The sequence below is a fragment of the Polistes dominula genome, unplaced genomic scaffold (assembly GCF_049000335.1).
Source record: "Polistes dominula isolate Pdom_NZ unplaced genomic scaffold, Pdom_raw_medaka contig_73, whole genome shotgun sequence".
NCBI lineage: Eukaryota > Metazoa > Arthropoda > Insecta > Hymenoptera > Vespidae > Polistes > Polistes dominula.
In genome coordinates this window covers 8,120,806-8,146,158 of record NW_028300951.1, presented here as the reverse complement: position 1 = coordinate 8,146,158, position 25,353 = coordinate 8,120,806, and the positions used below count along the sequence as shown (strand labels likewise).

At 25.8% G+C, this 25,353-nt stretch overlaps 2 protein-coding genes across 4 annotated transcripts in view; one reads left to right on the top strand and one right to left on the bottom strand.

Annotated features, from left to right (window-relative positions):
• Positions 1-25,353, top strand: part of LOC107069506 (unconventional myosin-Ie) — a 56,966-nt gene that overhangs the window by 12,229 nt on the left and 19,384 nt on the right. For all 3 annotated transcript variants that reach the window (XM_089172148.1, XM_089172147.1, XM_015326886.2), the window contains exons 3-11: positions 1,368-1,493; positions 1,892-1,981; positions 2,632-2,726; positions 2,843-3,020; positions 3,424-3,586; positions 3,780-3,887; positions 4,223-4,351; positions 4,504-4,700; positions 5,022-5,189. In XM_089172148.1, the coding sequence (XP_089028274.1) occupies positions 1,368-1,493; positions 1,892-1,981; positions 2,632-2,726; positions 2,843-3,020; positions 3,424-3,586; positions 3,780-3,887; positions 4,223-4,351; positions 4,504-4,700; positions 5,022-5,189 (1,254 nt within the window). The remainder of the gene's footprint in view (positions 1-1,367; positions 1,494-1,891; positions 1,982-2,631; positions 2,727-2,842; positions 3,021-3,423; positions 3,587-3,779; positions 3,888-4,222; positions 4,352-4,503; positions 4,701-5,021; positions 5,190-25,353) is intronic.
• Positions 5,128-24,284, bottom strand: LOC107069507 (uncharacterized). Its single transcript, XM_015326887.2, has 3 exons — positions 23,445-24,284; positions 7,529-7,747; positions 5,128-6,926 (listed from the first exon to the last, which is right to left on the bottom strand). Exons 2-3 carry the CDS (start codon positions 7,744-7,746, stop codon positions 6,191-6,193), a joined length of 954 nt encoding a protein of 317 aa, XP_015182373.1. The 5' UTR covers position 7,747; positions 23,445-24,284; the 3' UTR covers positions 5,128-6,190.

Sequence of the window (25,353 nt, the reverse complement as noted above, 5' to 3'; positions counted from 1 at the left end):
TTCAAAAATAAAAAAAGAAATTGTTTCTCAATCCTATGGAAAATGAAACACGTTTTCTGCCATGAGTTATTTTATTTTTGAAAAGTAATAATACAAGGTAGTAGAACATAATGTAATTAAATTACGAAAAAGAAACAGATGGGTCCACTTGCGTCGAATTACGAAATATTAATTAGTATAGTAGGTTGAAAGGTTTAATATTTTAACAATTATCTCTCATCTCGTTATCTTTTCTCATCGTCAAGCAAACGGAAATGTTAGGAAGTGTTAAAAGTTCGGATCGATACGTAATACGCTTACGTTTGCAGTATTTCTGTCAATGAGCCAGCCAACCATTCCTGATTATCGCGTGTCGTCAACATAGTTTCACATATCTACACATCAAATCTATTATTTATATACAGATAATATTAAAGATTATATCAATCGTTGTTGTAATTTGAAAAAAACTATAGATTAGTGCAATCACAATATCAACAATAATATTCTTGCTAGATTCGGTTTTGTTATCTTTGCGAACATTTTGTTTTATCTTTTCGTTAAAATAGAATTTTCTATTCAATTTTTATTAACAAAATTATTACAATAAATAAATCTATAATATCTAATTAATTATTAAATATTTATAGTCGAATAGTTGAAACACACCATTCGAAAGTATTAAAAATTTATTTAGAATATCATTGCTATGATTGTTTAATGCAGAAATAAAAATTGAAATGAACTTATTCGACTGTTAAAAACTATTTTTGAATGGAACATTTGTGCTAAATTAGAGATTGTATTTTCATGAAAGTTTTTAAGTGCAAGAGAAGTGAATAATGTTTATTGGAGGTTAACGTTTCAATCGATTTTCTCGAAGCGAGCAACGTTGCTTGTCAAAACCAATCAGGATCATTAAAAGTCGTAAAGGCCAGAGAGAATCCTAATAGGATTTTCATGGCACACTGACAAACGAGATGTATGGGGGTTAATGACGGTAAAACAGTTAAGATCTACGACAATGGCACGACAGTGGCGCCACCCTTTTCACGACCTACATTTATTTATTTTTTTTATTCGTTTTAAAACTGTGCCGACTAAATGCTATTAACCAAAGCTGTTGTAAAAGGTTTTAACTAATCAAGATTAATCGAAGTTTTGTACATTTAGTTATCTGATCATACGTAAAAGAAAAATTTCTTTAGACATGTTCGTGTTAAAAATAGTAAACGTATTTAGGTTACGTTCGATTAAAACAAATTGATATCTTCTTTTATTGATCTTGTATTAAAAGATCAACATAGATATTACTAAATGAATGATTGCACATAATTTGTTTTTTCTTTTTTCATTTTTTGATAATTTTAATATACTTTTTCTTTCAGGTTTATCATTGGCAAAGTCAAAATGTCAAAGTTTCGGGGGTGGACGACATGGTGCTACTTCCAAAAATCACAGAGGAAGCCATTCTCGAAAATCTCAAAAAAAGATATATAGACGATTATATATTCGTATCCTTTTATTGACAAATTATTGATTATTTCGTTGAATATATGCGAAAAAATATTTTCAACAGTTTTATTACTGTTTTACGTGATTAGAACAAAATTTCATAGTAAAACCAATTTAACATAGAGTAACAGCACGTAATACAAAATTAGATTGTTCTTTTGAACAAAATAATAAAAATAAAATAAAATTTTATAAATTTTATCAAAAAAGAACAAAAAATTAATATAAAAAATGTTATTATCTTTAAAATAATTATAGTCTTTTTCCACCATTTTTTTTTTTTAAATCAATCGATAAACTTCTTTTACTTCATTTTTTCGAGATAAATTTGTTACAATCGTTAAACCGATTGCGAGGTTACGGCATGACTTTGAAAAATTTCCTTAATTCTTGTCAGACATGCATCGGCCCTGTCCTGGTATCGATCAACCCATTTAAACAAATGCCATATTTTGGTGAAAAGGAAATAGAAATTTACCAAGGAGCCGTAAGTTTTCAAATAAACTTCTACGTTCTTTATATATATAATTATATATAAATAGAATTATTATAAATAAGTATATATACTTGTTTGAATTCGTATCAATTGCCCCTGAATGATGATTAAACTTTCTACGTCGGTAATACAGTTTTATATACCTACAGGAGCTACTATTTGCATTAAAATGTTTCGTAGTAATTAATGTGAATAAATTTATTTAATTATTTATTTCTCTACTTTATGTAACTATTGTTATATTATTTATTTATCATTATTCTATTATCTAATTAAATTAAATAAATAATTTATTTTATATATTAAAGTATATTATATATATACTACATACGTGATTGGGTTAATGATATGATTCTTTTGAGTTTCAACGAACAATTAATTTAAAAATTAGTTTGACATATAAAAAATTGTTTTCATATTCAGGCTCAAAACTTTTCAACTCAACCACGTATGTGTGTATTATACATTGTAATGCAAATATATATATATTACAATAATTGAATTTTTGTATGGAAAATATATAAAATTCTTGCGTTATTATTAATTTATATTTAATCTATATATATATATATATATATATATATATATATATATATATATATATATATATTATTATTTAAAAATTTTTTAATTTTGTTTAGGCACCCTACGAAAATCCTCCACACATTTACGGATTGGCAGATGACATGTATAGAAACATGTTGATCGATAATGAGAGTCAATGTGTTATTATAAGGTAAATAATACACACATACACATACACATATTTACCTATGTAAGTATATAGATATCTTATCTTTTTATAGATTGTTTTTTTTTTTTTTTTTTAATTCAAATTTGTATTATTTTTAGCGGTGAATCCGGTGCTGGTAAAACTGTAGCAGCTAAATACATAATGTCGTATATAGCAAGGATAAGTGGGGGTGGTGAAAAAGTACAGAGAGTTAAAGACGTGATTTTGGAATCTAATCCACTTTTAGAAGCTTTCGGCAATGCCAAAACTATGAGAAACAATAATAGCAGCAGATTTGTACGTTTTTATCATATTTATTATAAATTATATGCTAAAAATATATTCGTACATTTCTTTTTGTTTTTTTAGTTATAAGTAAATAATTTTTTTATAAGTTCTGAATTATTTTTATGACGTAGTAATAATTATTTTTCTTATAAGAATGTATATAGAAGAACGGATTGAAAAGTTTTAAACCTCAATAAATTATTTATCCTTTTTTTTTTTATTAAAAGTTAATTTGTGACAGATACAAAAGTTGTTATCATAATTTATATTATATATTATATTATATATTTACTATTTTTTTAATCAGTTAAGGGAGGGGGTATTTTAATTTATACTTACACATATTTATTTTTAATTCATGTGTAAAAAAAATGTCGAGAAATTATCTATTTAATTAACTTTTTTTTTTCAGGGTAAATACGTTGAGATACAATTCGGTACAGGTGGACAACCAAACGGTGGAAAAATATCGAATTTTTTATTAGAAAAATCCAGAGTGACATGTCACAATCCCGGAGAAAGGAACTTTCATATATTTTATCAATTGGCAACCGGTGCTGACTCTCAAATGAAATGTAAGTGAATAGAAATTCATTAAACGCGTGTCAAGAATTTTCAAGATTCAATTCGTATGAGATTTAAGTGAAACATATTTTTTTTTATTCTATACACATATAACACACACACACACAGACACATGTATACAAACATACATATATCTAAAAAACAAATGAAATATATAAATAAATGGTATTTTTTGTCTTACAGCTGAATTGGGATTGACTGATCTTGATTATTATCAATATTTGAGTTATGGTGGTAATCATAAAGTGGAAGGTACCAACGATGCTCGTGATTTTCAAGAAACATTGAAAGGTATTATAAATTTTATCATTAACACTTTAATGGCCGCTCACACAACATGTGTGTGATAGCCAGAACATTGGCTAATATTTTATTTATAACTTTATATATATTTAAAATTATATATAAAATTAAATTTGTATTGTTTTTTGTTTTATGTTAATTTTTTCGTGAATGACAATAAAGTTTTTTTTTAAATTAATTCTTGAAAAATATTACCGGGCCCCTGACGACGTTTGACTGCGTACACGTGCGGCCATTAAAGTGTTAACAATATTATTATCATATGTTAATTAATTAATGTGAATTTTTTTTTATATTTGATCTTAATGTTTTTCTTTCTTTAGCTTTACGAGTTATGGGAATACAAAACAATGAAGTATCTGACATATTTAAGTTGGTAGCAGGGATACTTCATGTTGGAAATATTCAATTCGTTGAAAAAGGAAATTATTCGCAAATTGCTGATAAACAATGTTAGTATATTCATTATATTTTTTAATAAAAAAAAAAGTAAGAAAAATAGAATGTTTTCAAATGTTAGAAATGAAGTGAAATTGAAATTTTATCGTGTTATGAAAAATGATAAACATTTTATTATTCTGATCACGTTTTATCGTTTATTTAGTTCTCGATTTTCCTGCTTACCTATTCGGAATCTCTGCGGAACAGTTGTCGCACAAATTGACGTCTCGTGAATTCGAATCAAAATGGGGAAGCCATTCTGAAAGTGTAGACGTGACTTTGAACGTTGAACAAGCCCTTTATACACGAGATGCCCTGGCTAAGGATGTTTATACCAGACTTTTCGATCATTTGGTTAAGGTAAGTTACTTTAACATTTTTTTTTTCTTTTTTTGAAGAAAAAAAGATAATTAATATTGATATTTTTTAATTTTATATTGTGTATTATATTTTTTCTTTTATATTTTTATATAAATATTAGAGTGAATCAAAAGTTCTTCTTTATTAATATTTCACTCGCATACAAAAAAAAAAAAAATTGCACTAATCCGAAACAACACAATAAACGCACGAATTTTTGATTAACTCTAATGTTTATATAAATATATTTTTTTTTATAAATATTTTTTAACATTATTATTATTTTTTTATTAATGTTGATATTTATTTGTTATTTCGTAGAGAGTAAATTCGGCGATGGAAACTAATACCGATAGTTACGAAATTGGAATATTGGACATTTACGGTTTCGAAATATTCGAGAAAAATGGTTTCGAACAATTCTGCATTAATTTCGTTAATGAAAAATTACAACAAATCTTCATAGAATTAACGTTAAAGGCTGAACAGGTAAGTGTGTATGTTTGTTTTGTTTTGTTTAATATTATTCGATTAATTATCGGCACATATTTTTTTTATTGCTCGACATTATCGTATCGTTAAATAATCATAATACATATATTACTATTATTACGATTGTTATTAAAATTTCTATTAAATTATATAATATTAGTTAAATTATATATTATATATAATACAAGCTATATATATATTATTATCATCTATTTTATAAATAATGGTATTTGTAAATCTTTTATTATTTTCTTTTTTTTTTGTTTAAAACATTAGGTAATCCAAGTAAATTTCCACGTTAGCTCAAACTAACGTCTACTTTTTTGTATTCTTCTTCTTTTTTTTTTTTTTTAACAAAAAAGTAAAATACAAGATCTTTTGACTAAAAGCAAAAGAATCACAGCTAATCAAGCAAGCTAATCAATTTCTATGCAAATTTACAAATTTACATGACACCTGTTTTTTACAATTATATTCGAACGGATAAATTTTATTCTCAAAATCACACGGCCAAGATTTATCGAGAATTATTTGTAGGAACAATAATATCTCAAGATTGTTTTATTTTTATAAAATTAATTCATCGTATGAAAATGTTGTAAGTCAATATATATATATAGCGAACTCATCGTTTTTTTATCATCATTTGGCGTTTCTGTTAAATCCCTTAGACCAGAGTTGTCCAATTCGCAAGCCACATAGCAATTAACATATCATAAAAAATTGTAAAACAAAATTTTGTTTAAAACTATAAACTTATTTTTATGTATAACAATTTTTATCCTTAGAATTAGTATAATTTTGGAATATGCTGCCTGTGTTATAAATATTTGTTTTAAAATGCTGATAAAGATTGGACTCAACTGGACCTTAGATCCAACATGATCTATAATCCCTCAGCTTGGAACATCCACGATAACGATGATTTCCATAAAAACAACAACAACTAGAACAACTCCTGGACAATAACTTTTCATAGTATTTAGCCAGGAATACGGTCAGTCTTCGTAAACCCTATAACCCGGCATAACTTCGGTCCTTCTTAAAGAATACCTTTGTACAGGTGTAGTTTGTGCCATATGAAGTCTACCGGATACCTTACTAGGTGGCGCTGGTATTTGTTTTGGTAATTCACTAGAAGTTACCATTGAATTTTCCGTTGTTGACAAATGTTCAGAACCCAAGGCCCATGCACGTTCCCTCATACCACTGACTTCAGAATTTTGTACAGAATTTTTCGTTACTTCCATATTATCGGTATCGTGAACACGTCGATCAAACTTTTTCGGTGGTTTAACTTTTTTCTCATGTTTAGTTTTCCAATCGGTTTGCCTTTCGAAGGGTCTAGTTACTCGAAGATAATCCAAGGGACCTTCGCTGAAAGTACTTCTAGGTCCTGTTTCTATTTTCCTGAAGGTACCACTGTTACCTCTTACGTTAACGTAAACCTTTGGTTTACCATTCTTCAAATAATATAATTTTTCATCGAGATTGTGTAACTTAGGTGGACTCATTAATACTCTTTTCTCTGATTCGTCATAACCATCCAAACGGAAGTTCGATGATATACCAATATTCCTTACACCTAATATCGAATTTGGTACTACTTCGGGATTAGGGTAACTTTCGTTTGATGATTGTAACGTTTGTTGATTTTTCAATACTGCGTGGACCAATCCTTGAAGATTTTCTGGATCTACGTCCCCAGCACTCTGAACTTCGATTTCAACAAGCCTATTTGAAAAAAGAATGAATATGAAAATTAAATAATAACAAATATGGATTATTATCATAGAATAAGAATTGTTTTCGAACACAATGAAAATCTTTTATATTTTCTCGTGAAACCGTAATAACACGTTTAGATGACTTTTACCGTCTTTGTGAGCAGGCTAACGAGTTAGCCTAGTTTCTGAGACATCCATCATTTAGCAATGAGCGAAAGTGATCTGGCTCGGCAACGGTATGTAATTTCAATACCGATTAAACGAAACAAAGAAAAAAGAGAAGAGAAGAGTAGAGAAGAAAGAAGAAAAGAAAGAAGAAATGAGAACACAAAAATTCGAACAAGAGAAAACAAATCCGTGAAGGGATAATCTTGCTATCGTGATTAGGTAATTTTATCTAATCTAAGCAATGTATATATATATATTACACATATTAACATATATATATATATATATATATATATATATATATATGTTAATAATCATTAGCAGGATCGTGTTGTAACAGGTTTCACGAGTATGCGTTAGAAAAGGGAAGAGAAAAAAGATAAAAAAAAGGAATAAAAAAAAAAAAGTGAATTCCATAGTTTCACTAGATCGTTGACTTACCTGTAATTATTGTCCGTGTCAGGTCTCTCTACGTTAGTATTTTGAAAGAAACCGTGAACTGATTTACCACCCTCATAAATTTTTCTATCGTTTATTTCGTGATCTTCGTGTATGTGATTAGGCGAGGATGGTGGTCTTGGTAAAACCATGGCCGACGATGTCAAATTGATTAGGACCAATAGCAATAGAGCAGCGCCATATTTGTTTCCTCCCTTCATTCTGAAATAAAATTATAAATGAGAATATTAGTAAAAAAAAAAAAATAAATAAAAAATAATAAATCAAATTAATAATAATAAACGACGGTATTGTTCGATTGTAAACGAAATATTTTATAAATATGTGAAATTATTTAAGGATAATTTTATCATTGATTTGAAAAAATTCGATTCTTCCTCTTTTTATATTTGATTTTAAATAATACAATAAACATAAGAGTTATTTGTTTTCGAGTTGTTTTTTTTTTCGTGAAATTTTTTTTTGGTGGAATAATTACAAGAAAGAAAAAAGAAAAAAAAAATCAAAACACGTGGAAGAACAAGAAAGGAACAGAACAACGATTTCTAAACGGTAAACGACGACGCGTAACGAGTGCGCGTTCTAATAAAAACTCTAGTGAAAGTTTAAGCGGTCCGACCGAAACACACACAACCAAAGACGTAAATACATTTGTGTGTATATATATATATATAGTATATGAGATAGTGATTGCCTCGAAGGCAATGAAATAATCGTATTTCTTTTGTTTTCCTTAAGTTAGGCACGTGCCTCTTTAAAGTTTACTCCCCTCCGCCCTGATTTTCATGAAAAATTAATACATAAGTCATTTATGATGATTTCAACATTACATAAGTTTCTTTTTTTCGTTTTTCAACTATTTTTCAACAATTTTAATTACCTTCCTTATTTGATGGATGTTAAAAAATTAATTATATTATTTATTATTTTAATATTAAAATATTTATATATTTAATTTATATATTATAAAATTATATAATATTATAAAATATTATATATTATATTAATTATATTTAATTGATAATATTTTCAGTATCAAATTAATAATGATCAAGAAAGTTCGTACCGTTTTTAAGTTTATGTGCACATCATTCGTTTTTTATTGATTAAAACGGCACGAAGTTTTTTTTTTTTAATCACCTTTTATTATAATATATACATAATAATATATATCTTTTTTATTAGTATCAAATAATAAAGAAAGTGTCGTGCTGTTTGCAAAAAAAAAAATTAAATGATATTCTCAAATTCAAAAACGTCACGTACACTTTCTTGATTATTTAATTATATCAATCAGCAATATATATTTTTCTCGTACTTTTCTTTTCCTCTTTTTTTTTTTTTTGATTCGTCAACTATTTTTTCATTATTTTTTCATCTGATCTAACAAACAAATAAACCAATGTTTTTTCTTTTATTCAATATATATTTCTGTAAAAACAAAATTGTTACACGTGTATCGAAAAGATATAACGAAAAGATAGAAATAAAAAAAAGAAATGGCTAATAAATAGAAAACAAATGGAGAATATTTATTCCAAAATGCAATAAACGCTTATGCAAGATTTCTAAAGAAAATAAATATCATTCTCTAGCGAATGGAAACGTGACACACTACGCGAACCAAGCGTATCTTTTAAACGATCTTGAATAAAAGTAATCAGTCATGCTACACATGTTACAACAGCAACAACGAAAATTAGATAAAAGTAAGATTGAAAATAAACATATACTTTTGTTTACATTTAATTTTTAACAAAATAATATTATATTTAATACGAACAATTATATTAACCTCTCGAGCGTCAAACTTTACCGACAGAAATAATAATCCATAGTAATTGAAAGGGTTAAAAAGTAATCACCTAATTAATTAATTAACTCAACCAATGAGATTCTATTTTCAACTTTGTAATTTGGAGTAATGTATGATTGAAGAATCGATTTATGGTTGAATAAAATTCTACTGAATTGAGTCATGTATTATATTCGTCATGATTTTTCTTTTTCTATTTAGAGAAATAAAAAAACGTTTTTTTTTTTTAAACATTGTATGTAACAACGGAAAGCTTTTATTTGTCCATTTTCTCAATTTATTGAAATTACATGTTAAAAAAAAAAAGGAAACATTTTACGGTATTACTTTTTTAAAGTTATGTATCATAAAAAATATCAGCTTTGGATTAAACTATTTGAAAAAATACGACAAAAAATACTCGTACGATACGTTTACCTATCGTTAAAACGTATTGTTCATATTTTCGCCATTTCGAGAAACACACAATAAAAAAGAAAAAAAGAGAAAACGTTTTTTATTATTACGTTTATTTTTTTCTCTTCACACATTTTGACGATTTTTTTTAAATTGTTTTTTCAAATAGAGAAACAATTAAAAAAGAAAAGAAATGAAAAACAGGATTAGAACAATACGTTAACGATCGAATTCAAAGATATAATAATACATTTTCGCAAAGAATCATATATATATATATATATATATATATATATAGATATACCTTCGCGCCATATTATAAACGTGAAAAATAAATCGTCAGAGTTGCGGATGTCGATATAAAAAAAAAAAGAAAAAAAAGAAAAAACGTTTTCGTTCAAGATCTAACACATAAAAGTGACTATTGAATGTTATTTATTGATGTTTAAAAAGAAGAAAAAGAAGAAGTATAAAAAAAGGAAACCAATATACGATATATAACGTATGTTCGGTGTAACAACTCTTCTCCAACTTCGTGATGACTTTCTCAAAGGTGCACGAAGATGCAAAACGTCTTTAAATCTTTCTTGCAAATTTTCAAACCAAAAAAAAAAATACACTTACGACATTATTTTTCTGTCTTGTTATTTTTTTCTTTTTCTTTTTCAATAAAGTTACGACGAATAATATATAATCATTTTTTTTTTTTTAACTTATAAATTGTTATAAGAGAAAACAATTATTCTATTTTCTTTCTTTCTCTCTTTATTTATTATACTATCTTTCTTTCTCTTGTGCAAATGTTTTCGTAAAAGACCAAAATTGGAAAATATCAAGACTCACGTGTTCGTTTTTTGATTATATCCGAAATATTTGCTAAATATCCTTATTTTTGACTTATATAAATTAATAACCATACTCACCACTCACCGACAGAATGAACATTGAATAAAAATATTTAAACATATTAATTTTAAATAATATTAAATATATATTAAAACATACATTAAATTATTATATTTATATAATAAAACATTAAATAAAATATTAAATTAAATATAAAAAATAAAACATTATATATAAAATATTACATTTAATATATTAAAACATATTACGTCATATAACAAAGTGTGTAAATAAAATTGTTGAACTTAAAATTAACATTAACTAACACATTCTAAATGATAAAAGAAAATACTATCATTAATAAATTAGAAAAAAACCTTCTTATATTAAACCGTATCAATTTTTGACGAACATAAACCGATTATGGTGTGTGTGTGTATGGTGTGCGAATTTTATAAGAAAATATTTAAATAATCGATCATTCACCGATGTATTAGATATATGTAGACAATTAACAATACGAATCTTGACATTATCCAATTTCGGACTTTCGTGTTATCAGACACATATACCAATTCTCTTTTTCACATTGATTATTTCTCTTTCGTGGGTGTGGTTTTTCGCGAACAAGGATCTCTTGTGTGTCAGTTGCGGTTGGTGAGGAAACAGGTTCTCTTAAAAAGTGCAAGTGCATTCGTTGCCCTGGTGAATGTACTTGTGTATTAGCTCTCTCTCTACTTCGAACATAACCACCCGATATATCCTCCACGTGGCCTACCTGTCAGACTGACCGACTCAACTATACTCGACTCGATTCTATTCCACTTCCGTTTTCCATATCTATCGGGATTTCGTTTCTTTTTTTTTGTTCTTCTTATTAGTATTATTATTATTATTATTATTATTGTTATTGTTATTATATTTTTGTTTAACTTGTTTCACATATATAAATATTTTATAAATTTTATATTTATTAATTATGAAATATTTTTCATTATATATACAAAATGTAATAAAAAAATATAGGACATACTGTAGGAGAATATTATTTATAATAACAATTGAAAAAGTTTATACACTATCCTTCTTCTTTTGCGTAAAATATGATTTATACCATTTTAAATTAGAATATCATATTCGTATTCTATTTTTTATATTTAACTTTATATTTTTAATTTGTAATATTACGATATTAATTTGTTTGTTCTAATTTGTCTTTTTTTCACTCGTTCTCGTTTAAATTTCATTTTTATTTATTTTTTTTTTTTTTGTATTATGTAATTATTTGTAGGTTAATCACAAATCTCGAATAACTGGGGGAAAGTTAATCCAATCGAAGATATTTGGAACACCCCGTATATAGTTTAATCCCTTTGGTTTAACGAGCAAATATTTTTAGTATCTTTTATTTTTATTTGAAATGAAAAATCTTTTACTTTTTTTTTCTTTTTTTTCTTATAAAAGTTAATTTTAATCTTCTTAACTTTTTCACTCATATACATTTTCACTAATGAAATTTTTTAATCATCAATTGTTTTTTTCATAATACCTTACTAAGATATTAATATAAAAAAAATGGGGATCAACGATTTAATGAGAAACGTATAGAAAAAAGATCTAACAAAAAATAGAAGACGATTATGAGATCTACAAGTAAATTCTTTTCCATTTAATTTCCATAAATCGTGATTCACGTAAAAATATCGTGACTCTCTTATTACTTTTTTAATTTATTCTTGATTGAAAATCATTCACAGACATATCGTGATTATCATATCACGATATTTATTATTAATTTTTCTGAATCTTGTCTTGCACTTCTTTTATTATTTTTTTAAATATTTTTTTTTGTACTTAACCGAAAACTAATTCACAGATATTAATTTCCTATTAATGACAAGTCTTTCGTTTTTTTTTTTTATATTTTTTGTTGATGTTGTTTTTTGAATTAAAAAAAAAAAAGATTATTTAACATATATCATTTATTTTTTTGTTAACGACACGATCTTCTTTTTCTTTCATTTTAATTTATCATTTAAACCTTTTATCAAGTATTATTGCAAACAGAAGGTTGATTTAGAATTGGTTTTGTAACAAGAGAACAAGATGGAATGGTAGATAATTAGATAAATACAATAGGAAAGTCATTTACCGTGGGATTTTCTCTCGTCTTTCATTACTAAGTACACCAGTGTTACTTAAAAAAGAAAAAAAAGAAAAAAAAAGAATGAAAAAAAGGATAGAAAATTCATTATACTCGTCACATTCCACTTACACAGATCAATCCTCGTAAATATTCATTTTAATACCGATTTTTTTCTCTTCTATTGTATCTTTATAAAACAAATCAAACCCCAAACCGAAAAAAAAAAATAAAAAAGATTATTATCAAAGGAAATATTCCTCAATTTATCCCGTGTGAAAGTAGAATGATCATCACCGAGGTAACACACCTTGCGGTCGAGTTAAGTTTGCTAAATCGAAATCGTGATTTTAACGTCGATCATTAGATCATTTTCTTCCCAACAATAAAATTAAACGAACTATCCGGTACTTCCTTATTTTCCTGTTGTGTTCCCACTTCTAATCATTTAAATTTTAAAATCTAATAATTATTTTAAAAAAGAAATACACAGAAAAAGTAAGAGAGTTCTTTCTATGTACATAATTTGTTTTCTTATTTGTTTTTTGTTTTTTTTTTTTTAAATATGATTTATGATCTAAATTATACTTCAAAGTCGATTATTTGTATATTTAATATATTAAATTTTTATTATGATTATTTTTTGCGTTACTTATACACGTCTGAAATAAATTCCATATATTATGAACATCCTGTATATATATATATATATATATATATATATATATATATATTTTAATAATTAAACATATAATTTAAAGTTTAAATCATACTTCCTATTATTTCTTTCTCACTTTCAATTTCTAGATAATCAAATATCAAATATTATATCCGGCGTCCGTAAACACAGGTTATTAGATTAATGACGAATATATCCGGCGTTCGTAACAAAAAGAGTTAAGTCTTTTCTTTCCTATCCCCCAAACTCACCCCTATAGTCTTGCTCGCGCTTTTTATTATTCTCCTTATCTGCAACTTGTTCCCACTCCTTTATGGCAAGCCAAAATAAAAAATATGAGAACAAATACAAATAAAATAAAATAAAGGGCGGTAATGTAAGTAGGTGTTAAAACATAGTAAGCGAATAATTGAATAATAATAGATAATATAATCGCAACAAGAAGGGGATATTAATTTACACGGTTAATTATTATAGAATCCTATCTCGTAGAAAAGGTATTCAACTCGATTGGGTACGGAACTCGAGATACGATTAAATTCACGCCTCGAAGAAAGTGAGAGTGGTCAAGGCCCGAGGGGGCCCCAGTTATACACTCTTACGTTTATCTATCTTTTTATCTTCCTTTCTGTCTCTTTCTTTCACATACAAATATGCGCTTAATTGAACGTACGAGAATGTACTTATAAAGAGATGCCGATATTGATTCTATAAATTAACGGTGTATGTATCATTAGATCAATATTTTTTTTTGCTTTTTTTATTATTTATTTTATCCTTTCATAATTTTCGTTCATTTCCATTTAGAATATTTATTATTTTCAAAATTCGCCATTATTTTCTAACGCCATATTGTTTTTCCGCCATATTGTCTTTTTCCAAGTAAGTTTCATACAAATCCATACATACACAAGAGTCAATATTATTATAAAAATATACGAAGAATACAAAAAAAATTGGATCATATATGACAAGAGAAATAAAATATAAAAAGAAATGACTTCGTTCGATTCGATATTATCAATGATTGACCCTATCTTTAATCGGGATCATCTAGTGAAACGTGTGTATAAATAACAAGTCTGATTTGAATGACTCGACGTAGCTTTCGTAGTCATTAAACGATTCCATACAATTGCGTTAACTGTCTTGCTTTCAAGTATCTCGAACATAGGATCTTTTGCGATTGCACAAACGAGATCGTAGATCGTAATAACATCTCGATATCTCAACTGAGGCACTTGTCTCGAGAAGTCAATTATCTAGGCGCCTCCTTAAACAACCAATATGATTATTTTCTAGTATCGTATCTAACGGTACTCGTATCCTACTTATTTAAAGAATTATTATTTTTTATTTTTCATAAAAATAAAAAAATACAATTTTTTTTCATTTGTTTCACTATCTTCAATTACAACAAATTCAACGATAGTTAGATATATTATATTTTATTTTGATATATTTTAGTTTAGATATAGTATATTGCTGGCTTGTAAGATCAATTACAGGACACCCTTTATATTTTCATTCTTCACAAACGTTATCATGCGTTAACATATAATATCATGATCATAATTATGCATTTTCATATGTTGCAGACATATTATATATACATATGAAAGATACTATTTTTTTTTGTTTTATGGTATTATCCTAGAATGACGTAATATTGTGATTATTATCCAAGTCAGTCATCGGAACATAACGTATGTTAGTATTGTTTCCTTATTCGAAATTCTCAGTGAGAATTCATTGAAAACTATTATTACGTACCCCTTATCATTGTCCCACCCCGTTGCATCATGGTTTAACCGATTTTCTTCCTTATCGAGCTATCATATAGATAATGATACTTTCACATGAACGTTAAGGCGCGGTCGGTTACGTGTGCGAACACATACTTTGCCTTTTATTCTTACCAAGGAAAGTTAAGTATCTATATAGTACACTAAACATATATACTTAACCACAAAGAACGAAATTTTTAATAAAACTATCGTAAGACATAACGTGACTTTATATTTCAACAAAACTTAATCGTAAATCAAGTTTTTCGCAATTAATCACTTCTTTCCGACATTTTATTTATGCGTGTTCTCACGATTACGAAATCTCGTTCGATATTTTTTTGTTCTTTCTCTTATTTTTGATATTCGTTTGAAAAAATTATCAAATAATTGTACAAAATATTTCAATTGATGTTAAGTTGATTGGAGACAAATTTTGAGATTGTATCGAAAGATGAAAGTTAGTTTGAAGTAAGACAAATTATTTATAGGCTAGGTTTAACATTTTTTAGTCCATTTAGCCTATATTCTTATCAGTTTAATTTATAAGTATTGTAAATTATGAAATTTTATTTAAATGTTTCGTCCTCTAATTAACAAAATCATTATACAAAGAATGAAACAATTAAAACATTAATCTATCTTATTATCGATACGTATAATGTAAACCAAAAATCTCTAACATAAGATATTTAAAAAATCGATTATATTTTAACTTAATCATTTAAACTAATATTTTATTCAACTATAAAACTACAAGCCTAACAACAAAAGCATGAAAAAATCTTTCTTTCAAAAGAAGAAAAGAAGAAGAAGAAGAAGAAAAAAAGAATGTTAACTGATATTAAAATTCATCTAATAACTTATGTTCTAGTCTACATATTTTAAAACATAAATTATGATATTTACTTTTTCTCTTATCGCATTTTGTTTTTCCTAATTAATAATAAATTAGATAAAAAAAAAAGAAATAATAGAAAAGAGCATAGGAAAGTGTTAAAAGTTCCGTGCGTGTTATCGGAAAAGATCGTATTTTCATAATAAACCATGCGTTCGACAGTTGCACACCTCTGCTTTCTATTTATCACGAGAAAATCAAATGCTTTCGATCTTTGAATAAAAGTTATATGTATATATATATTCTATCTCGAGGTTATCTGGTTAAAAGATACTTCTCTTGATTCCATTTATCGTTTCGTAGTTTCGCACGGTTCCACGTTGAATCAGTTGCGAAATAAGTAAAGGAACACGATCAGCCTTCGCATACCGTACCTAACCTAACCTTAAAAAAAAATTATCCTTGGTATCGATCCTTTAAAAAAAAAAAAAAAATAAATGAAAGTCTAAATAAAAGAAGGAAATAAATAATAATTCGTAATTGTTTTAAATAGAAATTATTATAGAAAATATTTAAAAATCTATTTTTGTTTTGACATATTATCTAGAGTTATGTTTAGAAAAGAATTAAAATCCTAAACTTTCTAAACCAATTTTTATTTTAAATGCAAGTATAGTTGACTCAACAATATTCTTCGGTTTATTTGATAATTTTGATTTCTAAAAACAATTTATATTTAATTATCTTTACCTTTCTAAATCAACTATTAACAAATAAACTATATGCAGTAATAATAATAATAATAATAATAATAATAATAATAATAATAATAGTAATTGAATTGACTTGGAAAATTTGAATAGAATATTTTCTTTAATCAATATCCGATTGTAAAAAAAAAAAATATAATTAAAAATATTAAAAAAAAAAAGGAAAAATATTTTATTGTTTAATAATTGTCATATTATCGTAGCGATAAAAGAGAAAGCAAGAGAAAATAAAATCAAAAAACAAAAACAAAAACAAAAAATATGTTAAAAGAGGATAATAATAAAATACTTAAATGTTCACGTTAATGTGATAATATCAACGAAACATTTCGACTTTCCCTTTTCTCGTTCTTCTACACGTCGAATAGTTCGAACATAAGTTTAACTCAAGCTTTACAATTCGTTCTTCTAGATCACGATTATATACACTTACTGCATATACATGTTTGTGTATATGTGTCTCTCTTTCTGTGTGCATATAAATATATTATAAATATTTAAATACGTGTGGTGTTCTTATTTCTGCGAAAACTACTGAGTTCAATCAAGCGGAATCAAGAAACTGATTATAATAACCTAAGACAAGTTATGTTAAAGAACCTTGAGACCATTTTATGATCAAGTGGATAATATATAAGCAAATCAATTTAAATCTCGCTAATGTTTAACTTCGAGGTTATACGAGAAACATTTTATTTTTTCTAATTGCCGTTCTTGAAATTAAATGGGGGACGGAAGGGGCATAAATATAGATAAAATAATTTTTAGTTGGTAAGAATGGTCCAAAGATAGAATACATAAATTAATATTATTATATAAAATAGTTTTTTGTGTGTGTATCTTTTTTAATTATAAAACTATCCTTTTATGGAATAATCCTAATTAAACAAGATCGAGAATAATTGATTCCTAAATTTTTTTTTAATTGGTCGATTGAAAAAAAAAGCATAAATATGTATAATAAATATAAAATTATATACAATATTATATATATATAAATATAGATGAACTATGACTTTTATTCCAATTCAATGTATTAATTAAAAAAATAATTAAAAAAAAAAAGGGTCATCTCGTATTTTTGCAATGTTCATACAAATTTCGATTATGCAAATTTAAATTAATCAATTAAATATTAAATTCATATAAATATATCATGCAATAAGTCATATATGCAAAAAAATATATAAAATATCATTTTCTCTAATGTCAAAATCTTAAGTAAAATATCATAACTGATTACTTGCACATTAATATGCTATTAGATAATCTAATCTTTTGATCTCGAATCAAATAAAGTTTCTTAACTTCAGGAAGATGATCTTAATAAGAGAACGATTACAAGTCGAACAACAGGTTTTGATTATGAAAGAGCTTAACTCACGCACACGAACACATATATGTATATGCATAATACACCTGTGCAACGTGCTCAACGAATATAGCTTTCAAATCTACAATAATACTTTCTAGATTAACAGACGTGACTTTACCTTTCTCCGTTGTCACGAAAAAAATGATCTCATACGAAATATTAAATTTTTAACTTTTAACACTGACACAACATAAACAATAATAAAATAATAATAAATAATCAGAAAAAAGTGCAGCATACGTCGATGCAATACCAAAAACAAAAAGTTCATGGTTATAGATTGCAAAATAAAAATAAATCCTAGTGGCACAAAATATTGAAAAATATTGTATACATGTGTAATTAATATTACAAAGAGATTTAATGTCTTTTTAATATTAAATACACATGTATACAATATTTTTCAATATTTTGTGCTACTAGAGATTAACAATAATAATAATAATAATAATTATATAGTAAATAAATAATGATGATTATTAATAATAATTTAATAATTAAATAAATGCTTATATTACTTGTTAGAGTAATATAAGAATAAAATTAATTTAAAAAAAAAAGTGTATAATATTAATAATAATAATAATGATAAATGGATAGGATGAAATATAAAAGAGAGAATGCAAGGTAATCATGCGAAAGGATTTACGAAGCAAGGACTATTAAGTAGAGTACTAACATACAGAGCGTTATGTTAACATTCCAATGCATACTTTAAAGCCTTCTTAGAAATACATCAAAATGTATATAACGATTACGCAACGTCACGATTTCCTTCCTAACTCTAACGAATCGTTCATCTGCACATCAATATATTTCTTACGTAATATGTTTATTATGGCAATACGGAAAATTGTATCGTATTTGTCGATAAGATAACTTTAAGATCGTTGAACCTATGCGATTACAAATATTTTATTTTTATATTCGCGATAATACGTTCGAGTTTCAATAAATAAAACTTTATAATTGTATTTAAAAAAAAAAAAATAATGTAATAAATTTATTGGGTTGTTTGGAAAGTAATTTTATTTTTCTTTTGTAAAAATGAAGATAATTTTCATTTTAAAGTTTAAACCTAGGGCCTTTCAAGTGGACATAAACAGTTGAATTTGATAAATTTAACCTCTCACTAATATCACGTGTTTTTATTTGCCAATTAGCATTTAACTAATGCCAAAATTGTGCCAGAAAAAAAACGAAATTACCTTCCGAACAACCCAATATTTTTTTTTAAATGAAAAATTTTATTCGAGAAATGAAAACATATTAATAAGGATAATAATTATAAAATTTTTTATTCGAATATTTTTTTTTTTTAATCGTAAATTAAATTAAAATAATTTTAGAAATTAATATATTATTAATGAAATAAAAAAAGTTTCGAAAAATGGTAAAATACAAAAAATAATACTAAACGAAATAAATAATGACAAAATTATTGTATCATCGTTTTTAAATGATTTAAAATAGAAAAAAAAAAGAATTGATCATCGAATTTATTTAAATTTTTCGAACGATTTAGATAAAATAATATTCTTATGGTTAGTAAAAAATGTTCTTAGTTTTCTATTTAACGTAAATGGAGTATAAAATTACGAAGACCCACTTTCGATGAGGGTATGGTCTTGTCACGTTATAGCGCAAGAAAATTTCACGGTTCCAATGCGGATGAAGAATTCTCACGGTCGTTTTATACAATCGAATGTTATTTCATTCGTGCGATTCTAAACTCTCGTAGAGATTAAATTTTCCAAGTTTTATCCATAGAACGTCGTAAAAACTTCTGTTTTTATATTCCCCCACTTGCCTCCCCCCCCATCTCAATCCATTCACCCCTCTCTATCACACTCTATTATTTTGAGAATTTTTTCCTCTTTTTTTTTATTTTTATTTCTTTACGAACAACGTTCATTTATTTTATTATCTTCACGATGATAACCAACAACCGAGTTAAAGGACAACCGTGTCAATTGTATGATGTTTGTCATAAACACTATTTCGTAATACAGTCTTACATTAACGTGTAATAAAAATTTTAATGACCTTCTACATATACATATAAAAAAAAATAAAAAAGGAAAAGAGTAATTCAGGTGAATACATTTACGTGTGTCAATTATTATGAAATTAAAGTTTAATCACAATGTTCTAATAGCATGAAAAATGTTAAAAAAAAAAAATACAAAAATACAAAAATTAAATATTATTCTCGTACCGATTTTATAAAAATAAAATAAATTTTTTAGCGCAATCAATTTATCAATTTTTAAGATTTAATTTAGCAAGAAAACCATTGATCTTAATAAATTTTTATTTGTGTATAAAAAAACAAAATTTAGTACAATCAACGTATTAATATTAATTAAACCAAAAACGAAAACATATATATAGATAATTAATAATAATAATAGTAATTTATTAATATACGAATTTAATTTAGCAAGAAAACAAATCAAACGTTACTATCATTGATCCTAATAAATTTGCATTCACATATTAAAAAAAAAAAGATAGTATAATTAATGTATTAATATTTACTAAACTAAATACAAAATATATATATAACTAATAATAAAAATAATAATTGTTATAATTATTAAATATGCTAATTCGAATAGAGATTAATTAGAAATACGCTGGAATTTTAGAATACGCTGCGTTTTGATTTTCATTGAAATCCGTGTGATATCGAATATCTAGAAAATAGGATAAAATAAAAAAAAAGGAAAAAAAAGGTAGAACAATACTACTCTACTACAACTTCAACTACTACAAATACTACTACTATTAACGATTGAATTTAATCATCTTAAATATACTCACTGTGACGTGAGTAAATACTAACAATAAGTTTTCGGCTGTGATTATCTTACATAGAAGTGAAAGATTTTCTTCTCGTCCTAGTTTTCCCACGAAAAAGTAGTTCATAATTTCACGTTCTCTCTCGCACGAACGAAACCAGAACGATCGTATGTATAAACGAGCGAAATCTCTGGTTAATAACGATAGTATTATTCCATTATACGTATGTGTGTTTCATACCTACTACCATCACACATTATGTATCACAAACATACGAAATATTGGTGTGTGTATATATATAAACAAACATACACATGTATATTGAACTTATGTCATCTCTTGGAAAAGTTAGACAACTAATTTTCGATGCTCGAAATGCTTTTTAAATTCTATATATGTATATGCGTATGTTTGTCTATTTGCTTATACATACATACACGTGCATTATACATATACATCTATATGTGAATGTAAACACGTTCGACAAGTATCTAAAGAACTAATTTTGCACCGAATTATATACCAACGTGTATATTATACCTCATGACGCAATCGCAGCAAATTTACATGATCATGTTTGTGTGTGTGTGTGTGTATGTTTGTTTGAAGTAACATAATTTCGTATGTGCATGATACGGTAACGTAACTTTATGGATATATATATATATATATATATAGGTATACCGAGTGAATCGTTCGAAGGAAAATTATATGTTGGCTTCCTTTTCTTTCTTTTCTTCTCACCCCTTCCCCTTCCCCACTCTTCTGTTTTTTTTATATACGTCAATATTATACTACATTACTTTGCTTAGTAATAGCCATCAGTGAAAATTAATAGCGCGTTACGGACACTAACGTTAATTAAACAAAAAAATAAAATTAAAAAAAACTACCGTTTGTTAGTAGACGAGGTCGAACGACGATTTGAAAATAATTCGACTGATGAATGATTCTATGATTAGTATGATGTATAATACGTATATTTGTTTGTACATACGATTGATTGATTATACAAATTTTCAGATACTAGTTCGATTAATGTTTTCTATGAAATGATAACGAAATTTAAACGGGTATTTGAAAAATAATAATAATAATTAAATGGAAGATATAGTACATAAAATCGATTACTATGATTATTATTCGCGTAAGTTTGATTAAATTTAATTTCGGATTTATTTTCATAAATGTAGATGCTTTATAAACGAAATAAATTATTAACATTTAACCATGTAAAGATATTATGTTGAAAAGTTAATATAATAATAATAATAATTATTATTATCATTATTGTATAATTAATAATTATTATTGTTATAATTATTATATTAAAATTATTTATATTATTTATATTTAATATTGTTATTATTATAAATAAATAAATAATAATAATAATAATAATAATAATAATAATTTTTAATAATATAATTATTATTTATATATAATAACATTAATATTATTATTTATATTATTATAATAATTATGTATTATTATTATTATTATTATATTAATAATTATAATAATTATATATAAATAATAATAAAATTGATAAGTAATATTGATAACACTGTGTGACATATGTTGATTTAAACAAAAAATTATTAAAATTCAAATAGGTGTTAGGTTTTGTTGTAAAAAATTATTAACTATATTAATAATTAGTATAATAATTATAATAACGCGTGCGCACATTCCCTTAACGACTTCCTACGTCTCGGCGCGAAATTCGCTTTGTCTTCGTAATAAAAAAGCGTGAAGACTAAATATCTGGGCTAACGATTATTTTTCTAATATGTGTGTGTGTGTGTTTATATGTGTGTGAAAAATATTACAACTGGTTGTATATATCTTGTTTGCTAACGACTTCATTATTTTTGTTTAATTTGTTTTTACTGAATTATTGCTTAATTTTCTTTTAATCTATGATCGCGTTATATTCGTAACAATTATTTAACAAAAACATTATTTTCCTCAAATCGTTTGACGTCTTTTGAAATATTTCTTTTTAAACTTTTTGTTTTACTAAAATTATTGTAGTAATATTATTAAATATATTCACATAGGTACAAACAAAATAATCATTATAACAGTTTATATATTATTTTTTATATAAAAAAGAAAATTAATGCTTGAATAATTTTTTTTTATATTTCTATTGAAATAAAAAAAGAAGAAAAATTATTAAACAATTTAACGAATAACGATAAAATTACGATTATTATCGTACAATAATTACATGATTAACAATCCTACGAATGGAAAAATACAAAAAGGAATGATTTATAAAAGTGAAAATATAATTTTGTTGGAAAAATATCTTTCCTTGCAGAAACAAATCCTCCCTCAAAAAAATGAGGCAAACTCCATCATCCCTTAAAAAATAAAAAAGAAAAGAAAAAAAAAGTCAACGACAAAAAGAAGCAAGAATAATTTCAAAACTTACTTTTAGACGTAGACGAAAGTAGCAACAACGACGAAGACAAAAAAGTTAAAAAAGAAAAGCAAAAAGAAAAAAAAAATAGTCGGTGTCAAGAAGGTGATCTATGTAAGATCATAGATTGGAGATGCAAACACGATCCAGGTGGATTTATCTCAGGTCTTCTAAGCTTGCGGTCGTCTGCGGTCGATCGTGAAAACTGGTTCACTCGTTCTCTTAGATCCTTTCTTATAATACACGTACAGGATCATAGGATTACAATCGATACACTCAATTTGATATATCGATATATACAAACATATAATAATCAATCGATCGATACGCGAACACGCAAATTTAAATTTTATTCAATCTATATTTATCTATCTAATTTTATCTTTTTTTTAACCCCCCTCTTTCTTAGATTTTTTATTACAAATTAATTTGACTCTAATTTGACTCTAATTTGACTCTAATTTGACTCCATATTGATTTGGCTCAATTCTCAATGTAAAAAAAAAAAAAGAAAAGAAACAACGATATCGATAATAATTTAAAATTAAAAAAAAAAAAAAAACAAGGAAGATTTAAAATTTTCCAAAAAAAAAGAAAAAAGAAATAAAAATATCCCGGCTCTTTAGTTTTTTTGGAGGGAAAAAAAGGGCGCAACGACGCGTCGTACCGCGATTTTTTTTTTTTTAGGTTAGGATAAATGAATTTTCCGCCTATACGGTTTACGTTTCCTCCTTTTTTCTTTTTTTTTCTTTTTTTGTTTTTCTTCGATCCTTACGATAGACACGAACGAGACGACAGGAGAACACGCGCGTCGTACTCGCCGGTTCTCTTTGCACTGCGGCCAAGGATTGAAGCGAAGGTAATGAAATAGTCGACCATTTTCTCTCTCTTATTTCTCTTTCTCTTTCTATCTAACAACTGTCTCTATCTTTGTCTTTCACTTACTCATACGTTTCTTGTCAGACTACAGCGCGTTCACCACTCTTCCCATCTACTCTGTTTCTTTCTCTCTTTCTCTTTCTTTCTTATTTTATTTCTTATTTTATTTCTCTCGTTACTTCACTATTTTCATCTCTCTCTTTATCTTTTTCTCTTTGTCTGTTTTTATTTGTCTGTTTTTATTTTTCGCTTCCTCTATCTTTTTCTTTTATCTTTCGTCCTGAGCCTACTACTACTACTACTATTACTATTACTATTACTATTACTATTACTACTACTACTATTATGGCAACGATACCCACATTTTCTTCCTCTTCCTTACTCTTGTCTCTTTCTCTTTCTCTCTTTTTATTCGTTTTATCATCCTTCTCTTCCTTATTCACCTCCTCCTCCCTCCCTCCCACATATTTTCCTTGCATTGTTTCATACTCATGTTTATTATTATACTTTTGACTTGGCCTCACGTAGGATTCTATCTTTTTCCCTTTTTTTTTTTTTTATCATATCAGAATAATTCTTGAAAATTCGATGATCATTCAAAAAGGAATATTCGAAATTGTTTGGAATAATTTTTTCAATATTTTAAAATGATCAAACACACAAATATCATAGAAATAAATATATATTTGTTATAATATATCTTTTTTAATATTAATTATAATTTGGTGAGGAAAAGAAACGATATAGGAGTATAAATAATTTGTTATTATTTTATTATTTAATTTTTATTAATATCGTATTATTGTATAATTTTGTATTCTTATTTGGAATCAATTTTTTTTTTTAGGAACGAACAGTTAGAAATTTATTTGTTAATGATTTTATTGGAAAGAAATTTTATATCAAAAGTAATTTTATAATATTTATTTTATAATACTCCACGCGTTTATCGAGTGTTACTTCTTTTTAAACTATGCTAAAAATTTGTTCGAACGTTTATAAGAAACATTTGCATAAACCATTCGTCACTACGTGTTCGATC